We start from the raw sequence: 14,049 nt of genomic DNA, 5'->3' as shown, positions 1-14,049 counted from the left end.
AAAAAGTACTTTTGCGTTTTTAAACAACATCAATACTCGTAGTCCAGGGCTCTCCCTAAGCAAGGGCACAATGTCACTGCGCCAAAGTGTTGGCAATTTGCTGAAATGGCGATGGGATGTGGCTTTCTGTTTTGTTTTCTCTGACTTGTAAAATTTAACCATTTTTAAGTTTTGGGGTTTTGTTGTTGTTTTATAAAGGTTGATGGACTGGGTCCCTGCGTGATTTTTGTATCCCTCTTTCTCTGTAGTTCAGCAGATGCATTTCAGCTAGAGGTTGAACATGTAAGCCTTGCAGTCAGTTTTTTATTACTATTTTATTTACGTTACCGTGTTTGTGAAGTGTTGTGTGTTGCCCAAAAAAGCAAAAATTAATAAGTCAGTCAGTGTGAGTCTGAGGGAAAACTCAGAAGACAGAGTGGACTTCAGCTGTTTGTCAATGTAGCCAGGGACAGAGCTGTGACTCGCCCGGTCTGAGAGCCCCTCACACTGGGCAGTTGAGGTGGGCGGATCGATCCTAATATCGATACCAACACTGGTATTGATATTGAACGATCCTCGTGTAAAAAGATCGATACTCAAGCTTTTTTTCTCTCCCACGCGCAGATTCATCAAAGTCTACTCTCTGTCTGTAAGAGCAGCGCTGCACTGTCACACAACACGGAGCAGCGCACCCTTGTATTGTGGTTTGTCAACCCTCTACCTCAGGAGATTTTGTTTTTAGTTGTGTTGAGTGATATATTTTTAAACAAAAATGTTGATTGTGATAAAGTATTTTGTTGTCATGTACAATGTTTGGCGAAATTCTATCCTAGGTCTTTTGGATCCTTTGGATCTATGAAGCTTAAATATGAAAAAGTATCAGTATCTGTATCAATATTGGCGATACTGGGCCTGTATTTACTTGGTATCGAATCAATACCAAAATTCCCGGTATCGCCCACCTCTACTGAGCAGAGGAGACAGCAGCCAGCCACCGGGTCAATAGTCCCTCCCCACGTAGAGCAGACGTGTGCTTTTTAAAAATACACAAGCACACTGCTTTGCTTTAAATGCACAGTAAGTCTATTTCAGATGATCAGTGTTCTCGCTTTATTTTACTCTATGTGTCACGTTGGAAAGCGACAGCTATCGTCGCTAATTTGATTAGCTGTTATGCTCCAGTCTTCTACTGTTTTTTTTTTTCTGCGGATGTTGCAGCACCACACACAGGCATGGCGTATGTACTATAATGTTAAACGAAGCTTCGAGGCACAGAATTTGCCTCGAACATTTTTTGTAATCGAATTATTCGAGTTACTCGACTAATCGTTTCAGCCCTAATTCATTCATTCATTTTCTACCGCTTAGTCCAATTAAGGGTCGTGGAGGGCTGGAGCCTATCCCAACAGCCATAGAGCACAAGGCGGGGTACACCCAGGACAAGACGCCAGTCTGTTGCAGGGCCACAAACAGACAAACAAACACAGACACACCCACACACACCTATGGACAACTTTTTAACGATTCCAATTCACCTAACCCGCATGTCTTTGGATGTGGGTGGAAACCGGAGCACGCGGAGGAAACCCACGCAAACACGGGGCCAACATGCAAACTCCACACAGAAAGGGAATTGAACCCACGACCTTCTCGCTGTGAGGCAACAGTGCTAACCACTAAGCCACTGTGTGTCAGGATACTGTAGCTGGGATCACTGGAGACAAATGCGAGACTGGACACAGAAGGTCTGGTTCAATAAGACGTTTACTGACGTTAACAATGGGGTCCGGTACACAAAGAGGCAGTCCAAGAATAGCAAACAGATCAAAATCATCAGGCGAGTAGCGTGGTCGAGAAAAACAGGCAGAGGGTCTGGCATGACCACACAGTACATAACAGTACCCCCCACCTAACGGCTGGCACACGATAGCCCAGGGGACTCAGGATGCCGAGCGTGAAAGTCTGAAATCAGGTCCGGGTCCAGGATGAAGTGGGCGGGGACCCAGGAATGCTCCTCCAGCCTGTACCCGTCCCAGTCCACCAGACACTGCACCCCCCCTCCCACGCCGCCGAGACCCCAAGAGGCGCCTCACAGAAAAGACAGGCCCACCATCCACAAACTGGGCGGGCGGCGGGGGAACGGCTGGAGAGAACAGAGGACTGGCACGGGCAGGCTTCACCTGGCTGATGTGAAAGGTGGGGTGTATCCTCATGGACCTGGGCAGCCGAAGGCGAACAGAAACCGGGTTAATAACTTTAGCAATGGGAAATGGACCCACGAACCTGGGAGCAAGCTTCCGTGGTAGACCCCGGAGGGCCAGATGGCGGGTGGAGAGCCACACCCGTTGTCCAGGTGAGTAAGCAGGCTCCTGTGACCTCTTCCTGTCCGCGGTGGCCTTGTAGGCCGCTGTGGAACGTAGTAAGGTCCGACGGGCCCGCTCCCAGGTCCGTCGGCAGCGGAGGATGAGTGAAAGGGCTGAGGGTACACGAGAAGTCAGGTCTGTGGAGGAGAACAGAGTAGGCTGAAATCCATGCGACACATGAAATGGGGAGTAGCCAGTGGATGCAGACAGCAGACTGTTGTGGGCGAGTTCTACCCATACTAATTGTGTAGACCAGGATGATGGGTGCTGTGATGCGAGAATGCGAAGACCTTTTTCCATTTCCTGATTGATCCTCTCAGTTTGTCCATTAGCCTGCGGGTGGTACCCAGAGGTGAGACTGGAGGAAACTCCCAGCAGTCGGCAGAATTCACCCCAAAACCGTGAGACGAATTGCGGACCCCGATCCGAAACAATGTCCTAGGGAAAACCATGTAGGCTAAAAACGTGGTTCAATAGTGTTTCAGCGGTCTTTTTAGCGGTAGGTAAATTGGGTAGAGGTACAAAGTGCACCATCTTAGATAGGCGGTCCACAACAGTCAGTAATACAGTAATACCCTTGGATGGCGGTAGGCATGTTACGAAGTCCACTGAGATGTGCGACCATGGTCATGTAGGAACAGGTAGTGGAAGGAGCTTGCCAGTAGGTGGTTGGGTAGAGGACTTGCACATTGCACAGGTAGGACAAGCCCCAACGTATTCCGTGATGTCAGAAAGTAATCCCGGCCACCAAAACCTTTCTCGGATGAGAGTTACCGTGTTATTGATACCCAGATGACAGGCGATGACAGGCGAAACGACTGTTGTGTGCCCAACATATGACCTCCCCTCGTAATGTATCCGGAACGAACAGCCTACCCGGAGGACAACCCTGAGGGATGGGAATGTCTCGTGCGGCGGTCCGGATCTTGGTCTCAATGTCCCAAGTGAGCGCAGAGAGGAAACAGGATGTGGGTAGGATAGTGTCAGGGTCTGACGTCTCTTCCGACGGGTCCTCCCATCGGGAGAGAACATCTGGCTTGCCGTTCTTGGATCCCGGCCTGAATGATAGCATGAAATTGAACCAACTGAAAAAATTGACCACGGAGCTTGTCTGGAATTAAGTCTCTTAGCAGAGCGCAGGTATTTGAGGTTCTTATAATCGGTCCATACTAAAAATGGTACTTGTGCCCCTTCCAACCAGTGGCGCCACTCCTTCAAGGCCACTTTGACCGCCAACGGTTCGCGATCAACAATATGGTAATTGCGTTCAGCCGGACTTAATTTTCTTGATTAAAAGGCAAGATCGATCCTTTTATCTACAGGATCGATCTGGGACAAAACGGCCCCGATACCAACATAGGAAGCGTCAACTTCGACTTCGGCCATTGTGAACCGTTCTTTTGGGACCAGAAAAGCTTTGTCACACTCTAGCAACCATTGAATGGTTTGGAGAGACGAGGTTAACTTGTGTAAAGGAGCTGCCACTGAACTAAAATTACAAATGAACTTTCTGTAAAAATTAGCAAAGCCCAGAAACCTTTGGACCTCCTTACGGTCCTTTGGAATTACCCACTCACGCACTGTGGCTACTTTTTCTGAGTCCATCTGAATCTTTCCTGGGGAAATTACGAATCCTAAAAATGATATTGTTGATTTATGAAACTCACATTTCTCGGCTTTGACAAACAACTGGTTGTGTAATAAAGTTTCAAGGACTAAACGCACATGTTGAAAGTGAGCATCAACATCGGGAGAGTAGATCAGAATGTCGTCTAAATATACAAACACAAACTTATTCAGGAAATCCTGTAAAACATTATTGACCAGATTTTGAAACACAGCAGGAGCATTGGTTAAGCCGAAGGGCATCACTAAATACTCCCGGTGGGAGTGTTGAACGCAGTCTTCCATTCATCACCTTGTTTAATCCGCACTAAATGGTACGCATTGCGGAGATCGAGTTTAGTGAAGATTTTGGCGCCCTCTAGTAGCTCAAATGCGGTTGCGATTAGTGGTAGGGGATAACGGTTCTTAACTGTAACGTCATTAAGTCCCCTATAGTCAATACAGGGCCGGAGTGACTTGTCTTTCTTTTTGACAAAAAAGAACCCCGCCCCGGCGGCAGAGGACGATGGACGAATCAAGCCAGCCTCTAAAGACTCGCGGATGTAAACATTCATGGCGATGCATTCAGGTGCAGTCAGAGAAAACAACTTCCCTCGAAGAGGGCTGGCCCCGGGAAGCAGCTCAATAGCGCAGTCATAAGCTCTGTGTGGAGGAAACGATTTAGCCCTTGCTTTGCAAAACACTTTTGATAGGTCGTGATAATTCGGAGGAACTCCAATAAGATCGGGATTAGGAGAACAGGTGATCCTTGCGGACGTGACTATACATCGCCCTGAACAAGCGGGACCCCAAGAACTGATTCATTCCGTAGACCAGTCTATCTGTGGACAGTGTTTTTTTAGCCAGGGATGCCCCAAAATGGTGGAGTGAGTCATTCTATCAAATACGTGAAAGCTTATGGCTTCGGAATGTGTACCGGCTATGATCAACTGAAGAGACTGGGTGCGGTGAGTGATTTGACCGAGTTCATGGCCATCTACGGCAGACATAACCAGTGGATGTGAGAGACGGTACAGCTTAAGGTGTAGAGACCTGGCAAGAGAGGATTGCAGTAAATTAACATCGGAACCAGAATCAGTAAATACCGGTACAGAACATGACGAATGATCGGAAACAAAGTTCGCCATGACAACATTTTGGGGAGATGTCAAAGATGTCAAAACATCTTTTAATGGTAGATGTGATTTTGTGTTTGGATTAAGACTTACAGAGCTACGCAATATTGTTCCAGTTGGTTTTATGATATATATATATATATATATATATATATATATATATATATATATATATTATAAATTAAGTTCTCAAAAAACCCTCATATAACTTCCTAAACAATTTTTTTCTAAAAGCATTTCTCGCCAACAAAGCAGATGTCAAAAGTGAGAACAGCACCAATTCCAGGGTTGTAAAAAAGTGAACTTTTCCTTTAAGACCATTTGTCATTTCTGTATTTGCAATTTCCTATGGAAACTAGACTTCTATTGTTAAACTTTTTGCTAAAGATTTTGTTTAAAGCAGTTGCTCTATCTCTTTCAGAGATCTGTTTGTTGACTAGGGGTCGGCGTACAGCCAGTGTGCGTGCAGAGACATACTGCCGATTGTACTCCCTCTCTGTTGACCACTTCAATGAGGTGCTGGAAGAATATCCAATGATGAGACGAGCATTTGAGACTGTTGCCATCGACCGTCTGGACCGAATAGGTAATACTCAGGGCTGGACTGGGGAAATTTTTCAGGCCGGGCATTTTTAACCAAGACCAGGCCACCACCAGGTATCGAAGGGGAAAAAAAATTAAGCCTGCTGTGACAGTGTGTTTTTTTTTTTTGGTCCCTTAACCGATCAATGTGCACCAGGAGACATACATTTTAACACTATAAGAAGCATTATGAAAAGTTCTCCCGAAATACAGTTATCATAGGCTTATCAAAGTATGATCTATTGACAGTAGGTCTTTTTAGACATAATAAGCCGTCATTTCATTCAGCCTTGTTACTTAAATTTAGAAATAGAAATGATATAAAAACATTTGTTATAGAAATACTGTAGGCTATACTATAAATAATATATCATTACTTGTGTGATACAATTCATCATATAAAGCAAGAAATGATTGGATGACTGGACCAATGACTGGATACAAAGGTTGAACTTTTGAAACTGCAATACACAAAAAGGCCACAAGGTGGAGCCAGTTGTCTATCTCACTACAAGCTACAAGTAACATCAAGGATTTCTTTTATTACCAATTTGTGTTGCTAATCAACTTAGAGAATGACTCTCAATTTAAAGTAAAATCTTAGGTATGTGAAATTATGCCAGGACTTGGGAAAATACATTTTAGACAGGAACGCCGTTATACCACGCCACCGCACCGCAGACTGTGCAAAACAGCATACTTCGTATGGCTGACGCACGACCATCACACAAATAGAATAAAGAATAAAGAAACAACCTGGCAGCGACAGCATGGTAGCTAGCCATGCACACCATTTGCACAGGTTACATTGCTAGGCTAGGTTATGTGACTGGCAGAGTTAGCACGAACGGAAATAATATCCAACCTTAATTCATGTCTGAGTGACCCAGTTAGACAGCACTTTACTTCGGACCAGAAGATCAGAATGTCTCTCTCACACACAGATGTCTGATTTATGAACAAGTTAGGTTGCTGTTCATCAATTAATAGCTGAAGTTAACCTTCACTTACCGTCATGGCCGTAGTGGTCCCCGCCTCACTTTATAGTCACCCTTTCTTGACTTCAGTGAAAATATATACTTGTTTTATGAAAAGTAAAATAAAGACCTCTTTCTTGACCTCATATTTAACTGTTGACAGCACTGTAACAGTAAAACTTGTAATTTGTAACCTACATTGTTAATAAATGTAACTATTAAATTCTTTCTAACATTTTTCTAACATTTAAATTTTCTCTAAACATTTTACTTGTCGAAATTATTATTATTTTAAGTAGTATTAGTAGTTGTAGTAAAAAAGGCTTCAAAACTGGACCTTTAATCTAGGGGTGTTGTGAGGGGGGGACATCCCTGCCTCACGCCCCCATTCTATCTGGATTCGCCCCTGCTTTGGCGTTTGAGCACAAAGAATGGATAACATTTATTTATGCAGAAAACATGACCAGATTTACAGGTCAGAAAGTTTTATTGCGTTTTCACATCATGTGGTCCTCAGAAAGAGAGTTTAGGTGCATTTGAGTGGAAAATAGTGTTAGTTGTTGACGCGTCGCGGAGGATCAGCTGTTTTAACGTGCATATATGGAGCGGCTCAGCTCAGCTCTAAATAAAGGAGGAAAAAAGCATAAAAATGTCTTTGTAAAGCTCAGTGCAGGTGTGCTGTTATCACCGCGGTTTAAGAGGTGACGACGAGTCGTAGCTGCTACAAAAAAAAAACGCGGATGAAAAGCTCACAGCTCGCTTTACTTAGTAAAAAAAAAAAAATCTATAGGCCAGTAGGCCATCAGGCCAGCGGGCAAATGCCCGGTGTGCAATACTATCAGTCCAGCAGTGGTAATACTCATTATAAAATGGAAAACAATCGAAGCCTAGGGTAAACAATAATAATCCTAACAACTGTAACAACAACAATAAACAATATACTGCCTGGTACATGATAACAAATGCAGTTTTGATGAGTATTCAATTTAAATGATTGTCAAATCCTTTTTCATTCATTCATTCATTCATTTTCTGCTGCTTACCCGGCTCACTGCTGGCTCACGATGGCAGTAGATGAAGCAGCTCATTCACACTTCCCTATCCTCGGCCAAGTCCTATAACATTTTCTGGGGGATCCTGATGTGTTCTCAAGTCACCCGGGAAATATAATCGCTCCAGCATGTCCTGACTTCCCCCGGCGCCTCATCCTAGTTCAACATGCCTGGAGAGGGTATTCTCACCAGATGCCCGAGCCACCTCAGATGCCTCCTTTTTATTAAATCCTAATGTATTTCCCTTGTAATCACCAATATTTTAACTTGTAAATGTCGTCTACTCTGAGTCCCTTTGGGATATTTGAGCTGCTCACCCTATCCCTTAGTGTAATCCCAGATGCCCAAGACAGGAATCACATTTCTGCCCCTTGCATCCTCAACTTTTTTATTTCAAATATTACCCACAGTTCATGACCTATGGTCAAAGTTTTTCATCCCAGACAATTGAAAAGTCTAGGTAGGGTTGTCCTTTAAAATACAGTGAATCACTGATCAATGATATGGCATCGATACATCCTCGTCCATTTGTAAATATGATAACTTGAAAACAGTAAATACTATCATCTTATAAATGACCATATTAACAGGTCATATAATGAGAATAAACTGATTAAACACTGCATAATGTTGATGCAGTACATTAATTCAAAACATAATTTTGTTTTGTGTACTGCACCATGTACCTGTGTGCCACCTGCTGGACATGTCTGGGAATGTTTGAGGGAATAATCCTGTCACTGCAAACATGATGGAAATCAGGAGGAGGTGTATCTGAAGTATATGTACTTATGTCTCCATATACCTTTCTACACGCTTTACTTTTTCTTGTTCCCCCCTTTTTAATATTATTATATTTAAGTAAATATTGGAGGAGTGGGGTATAATTAGTTATACCTAACAGCTAACGTTAGCATATCTAGCCGGCCTTAGCAACGTTCATCGTAGCTTACAAAATAGTTGGTTCTTTGTGTTTGATAACCCACATTAATTCATACTTTTGCCCACATTTATTTTATATGTATTTGTTAATACCGTTACTGTAGGTTTAACTATGCTATTATACTTTATACACAAATTACCGTTTTTGTTTATCGTGTTAGCTTGCTGGGTACGGTTGGCTTATTAACAGCTAATTTAGCTCTTCTACTATAACTAGCTTATTTTTGCCATTTACAATTTTATTTTACATGGTGTAGATTTTTAATGATTCATCAGTTTATGTGTTCCTTTAAAGATATCAACATATAGTACCTAAGTTCTTAGGTTTCCATTTGATAGTATAATGATTATACTTTTTATTTTCCTATAGTATGCTAACAGAGTTACTTTAGATAGATACCAGTACACTCACACAATCATAGCTTCTGCTTCTATAATGAAATACCAGATTTATAGCTTTGCCTACTAACTATATTTGACTTTACTACAAGTCTACATAAATTACCTATACTACAATCTTCTCCTGTGATGTCTTATCCTTCTTATGTCTTATTATTTATTATATATACCTTTTTCTTGAGCTGCTTGGGTTTGTAGGGAGAGTTCCCATGGGATAAAAAAGCTTTTTAACCTACCATCCCTGGTTCTCAAGACCAGGCACCTAAGTGGCTCTACTCTACTCTTTTCTACTCTCCTATTTTACTCTTCCATTTCCAAAGCATACCAGTGGACACCAAAACCACTACTGTTTGCTTTAATCAGGTTGTCCTCATGACCAACTGGGCTCTTGAGGATCCGTTTCATTCCCAAAGGCTTTTGGCAAAGTTTAGAATTTTTTTTATAGCTTGCAGGAGACAACAATAAAGGAATTGTGTCATTTTGTCACTGAAAAGCAATGGTGTATATTTAAAGATGAAAAATAGACAAACATTTTAGTTATTTATATTATTGATATTATTTATAAATTTCACATTATCAGCATTTCTTTATTTAAGTGCATGTGGTCAAAATATCAAACTGATGACATCAGTCACATAAATAACATTTTGAATTGTGGTGAACAGTTTTCACTGCAACGTCGGTTTCTGTATGGAAAGCAAAAAATGCACATCATGTTCAGTAAAATGTTTCTGAATATGACTTCTGAAGTCTGCAGTAAAATGAGCTGTGCTGTTCCCTCAGAACGTCATGGGACACTGTAATAGTAGATGACAGTACAGGGTGACATGTCCATTTGCCTCATGGTTTGTTCTGTGAGAGGATGTACCTGGTTTGAAGGACATGTTGTATCTCATATTTTTTCTTTCTTTCTGAATCATCCTGCTACCACAAATGTATGCTTTGTTCCTTGTGTCCTCCCTGTCCTCCCTTTCACGTCCCTGTTTTGGCCACTTGGCTTCACCTATGTCTCTTTTTAATTTCATCCACAGGGAAAAAGAACTCCATCCTGATGCACAAGGTTCAACATGATCTTAACTCCGGGGTCTTCAATAACCAAGAGAATGAGATGATCCAGGAGATTGTCAAATACGATCGCGAAATGGTGAAACGAGTGGATCTACAGCGACCCAGAGCCATGTCAATGACCCCATCCATTGGCGGTATCTTTGCTCCTCCTGGACAGCCTCCAACAGGCTCTGCTATTGCCACCCTTCAGCAGGCTGTGGCCATGAGCTTCTGCCCCCAGATGGTTGGACCAGGGACTCTTCAGTCTCCTCACATGGTGCGACGGTTCCAGGTCCTGCAGAACCTGTCCAGTCCAGTTTCCATGTCTCCTCTTCAGTCTCAACCCCCTCAGAACCTTGGCGGTGCATTTGGTTCTGCAATCTCTAGCCCACCTGTCCAAAGTCCACTAGCAGCTTCAGGGCGGCCCTTCCAATACATGGGGAGCGCAGGACCCTCTGGTTCCCAGTTGTCCCTCGTGCAGCATCATATACCGAGCCCCCCACAGACCCACCAGAGGCCTGCCTCACATAAGAGCACCCACTCCCTTCATACAGGCAGCTTGAGTCAGGATACTCGTGCCCTTTCTGCCTCCCAGCCTTCACTCCCGCAGGAAGGAACCTTGCAGGCTGCCTCTGTGGCCCCCAGCCCTCCACCATCCACCGGTACATCCAACACCTCCATTGGCCCACCTCAACTCTCTCACCCCAACCTGCCAGGGCCCTCAGGGGTAGGGAGACCAGTGGGTGCAGCACAGAGGGTGGCCTTTGCATCCACACCACCTCCTGCTGGACCTGCTGGAATGGGGGCAGCAGCAGCTGCTACGTCAAGACCTCCAGAATCTGGAGTTCCCAAGAAAGATTCAATTGTCAGCCTTCCAGAGCTAGACTCTGCCAGATCTCGGCTGTCTTCCAACTTGTGACCCTGGTAGAGTTCAGGAATGAGGCCTTTTTTGTAGGAGTACCTGTTTGTTTTTGGTCAGTCTGGCTGCAGTGTCAGCCTCCTTGGGCCAAATCACCTACCACCCAGGCCATCAGTCATTCGACCCGGATGCACTGTGCGCTGGTGTCAGCAGACGGAAACAAGCAACTCAAAGTCCTGTGACACTATGGCTAGGAGTAGTCTATACAATTAAACCTATAACCTAAGGTGTTGCTGGCCTAGACTACTGTGCCGACACCTTTAGTCTTAGTATCACCCCTTACACTCTGCTTCCAAACACCTACTCTGTATCGCTGTCTTTACTGTAAAGATACAATGAAAAGTATGATTAATGTAACTGTTGCATACTGTGTAGAATCCATGCAATGCAATCTAGCAGGAGCTGGACTTAAAAATGAAAATCAGGGACTTGAGGACAAATAACAATGACATTTTAAGTGTTTAAAAACATGTTCTGAGTGTAATTTTTCCATATAAGCTGTCGTAGCAAACAGACACATTGCTCTTCATATTGTTTAAAATCGTAGTGAACATAGTGTTTTAGACCGCTGGTCGATCTTACATCTTTGTGTAAATAGTTGATGAAAAATGTGTGGAAGGATATTATATTCAGTGTATCTACCCAAACCAAAGTTGAGCTTGAACACAAAGTCTGGTTGTGTCTGTATCAACTAAAAGAAACATTGAAGAAAATGCCATTTATTTAACTGCCTTGATTCAATGTTAGAAGCCATATATTTGGTTCGTTCGTATACATGGATGTAAGTTTGTGTGTGTGGGTTTGTATGTTACAGTTCTATTTTTAGAGAATGGACTCACGCACTACACTGCATTGTCAAGTGCAACTGGTTCAACGCGCTGTCGTCCGACACTGACCCGTCTGGAGAAACATCTCCGCGGTCAACTGGTTGGTCAGCACTCTTGATTGTAACCCTGAAGGCAAAGGTGGTGAAATAATCTGAGCTTTACTGAAAAGAAACATTGGTGGAAAAAACCCATATTGTATACTTGCTTGTTTTTTGTCTAGGTTTATTGATTAACACATGCAATATAATTCTGCAATACTCTACCCCGCCTATATATAAATATATATGAGTATAAATATCTATACATATGCTGTACAGGAAAGTGAATTTCTTTCTTTTTCTTGAGTTTGTCTTTTTAATGTGAAATCTTAACAAATCCAGCAGCTAATGTGGCTTCACTTTGAGGTAATGTAATTCAGTGACTATGTTGTAAACCTTAACCAAAAACATTCAAGGGAATAAGATGGCTTAATTGTCATTTATGTGAAACGATGGGCCGAACTGCGTAAAACTGGTTCATAGTCATGAGAAGAGTTTTGTGGCTCATATCCTCAAAAACGTCAGAAAATATAAGTTGAATAGGATGTTCATGGTGAGATAGGGCAATATGAGACACAGTGTTTTATGAATGTCTGAACATTTGGATCCTATTTAAGAATCTCCATCAAATTTTGGAAGCGGGCTCACGCTTCGGTTATAAACATTCTGATGGTGGTGACCTTAAAAGCCTTCTCTTGCTGAATGTATGCCATACGAGAAGGAAGAAAGCTAATCAGATATAAACTGCCATGTACATAAAGGGACAGGGAATCAAAGAAGCTTTTATGATGCAAAGGTGTGTGGGCATTTCTGTATGTGTAGTTGAGTTGTCCGATCTTTTTTGATCATGCTTTCTGGGAGCAAACGCTGCCGTGTTTATCCTGTATGCTAACCCGCCACCACAATATGTTATCATTTTTCTTATTGCTTTTGTGCAAGAGCAGGTAGCTCAGTGGATGAAGAGTTGGGCTATCAATATGTAATAAGCACGGTGACTTAGTGGTTAGCACTGTTGCCTCGCAGCGAGAAGGTCATGGGTTTGATTCCCACCTGTGGCCTTTCTTTGTGGAGTTTGCATGTTCTCCCCGTGTTTGCGTGGGTTTCCTCCCACATTTAAAGACATGCAGGTTAGGTGAATTGAAAACTTTATAATTGTCCAGGTCTCCCTTGCTAAAGAGGTCTCAATCTTAAAGGGACTAACCTGGTTAAATAAAGATTAAATTAAAAATTCATGCTCATGCCACTTGGACAAGACACTTAATCTCATTGTCTCGGTTCACCCAGCTCAAAAGTGGGCACCACCCTTGGCTGGAGAAGTAACCTGAGTTGGACGCTATGGCATCTGGAGATGCGCACTGTCACCAATGGGTCTCAGGGCCTATCTAGGTAGGACTTACTTCTTCTCTTGTGCAAGAACGTGAGCTGCAACCATGTGTGTACATTTGGTAAAGAACACTGTGTTGCACTATGAGCTTCAAATGGAAAATTCATGCTCACTTAAAGCAGTTGCAGGACCACTGGTTAACGGGAGATTCAGTACAAATTAACTTTGCACTACATCCAAACTTTTCAGTTTTGAAAATCAATCCAAATTGTAAAACGGACATAATGCATGTTTCACTCAGGTTTGCTACCTTTTCAGACAGACGTATTTATTTCTAATACTGTTCTATCCTCCCATGATCAATATGATGGGAGGCCAGATAAGACGGTTCCTCTCAAATTCTGACTGGCCCGGAAAAACAACGTAACTCATGGAGTCTTAACTCGCATAACATGCTTGATTCTGCCCATTTGGTTTGCTGACTTTTCCTGAATGCTGTTCAAATCTTGAAACAAGGTATAGGTGATTGTTTTTATCCAAGGGCTTCATTGTAAAGTGTGTAATCTGGCTCATTTTTACTGTCGAGCAGCGACATTTTTACTTTGTTTGACAGGAGATGTGCACAAAACTCTATTCTTTGCTGTACGTGTCACAATGCTGTGACTCCTTTCATCATCAACACAGTAACTTTCTATTGCTTTTTTTCCTATGGGAAAGGTACATGCCAAAATGCCAATACGATTATGAATGAATTGAGTTTGTTTGATTCAATGGCTGTTGTGTGCTTCAGTACTGTTTCAGTGCAATCAGTTGATCCTCTTCCCTATTCCTTTGTGCTAATACCAGAGTTAGCCCTATT

General features: G+C 42.8%; 1 protein-coding gene across 1 annotated transcript in view; it reads left to right on the top strand.

The window, feature by feature from the left end:
* Nucleotides 1-12,094, top strand: part of LOC117521976 (potassium/sodium hyperpolarization-activated cyclic nucleotide-gated channel 2-like) — a 130,771-nt gene extending 118,677 nt beyond the window's left edge. The window contains exons 7-8 of the mRNA XM_034183339.1: nt 5,505-5,669; nt 10,067-12,094. Coding sequence (XP_034039230.1) covers nt 5,505-5,669; nt 10,067-11,001 — 1,100 coding nt within the window. The 3' untranslated portion in view covers nt 11,002-12,094. The remainder of the gene's footprint in view (nt 1-5,504; nt 5,670-10,066) is intronic.
* The last annotated feature ends 1,955 nt before the right edge of the window (nt 12,095-14,049 follow it).

Source organism: Thalassophryne amazonica, chromosome 12, assembly GCF_902500255.1.
Source record: "Thalassophryne amazonica chromosome 12, fThaAma1.1, whole genome shotgun sequence".
Taxonomy (NCBI): Eukaryota; Metazoa; Chordata; class Actinopteri; order Batrachoidiformes; family Batrachoididae; genus Thalassophryne; species Thalassophryne amazonica.
This window is presented reverse-complemented; position numbering and strand designations above follow the sequence as displayed.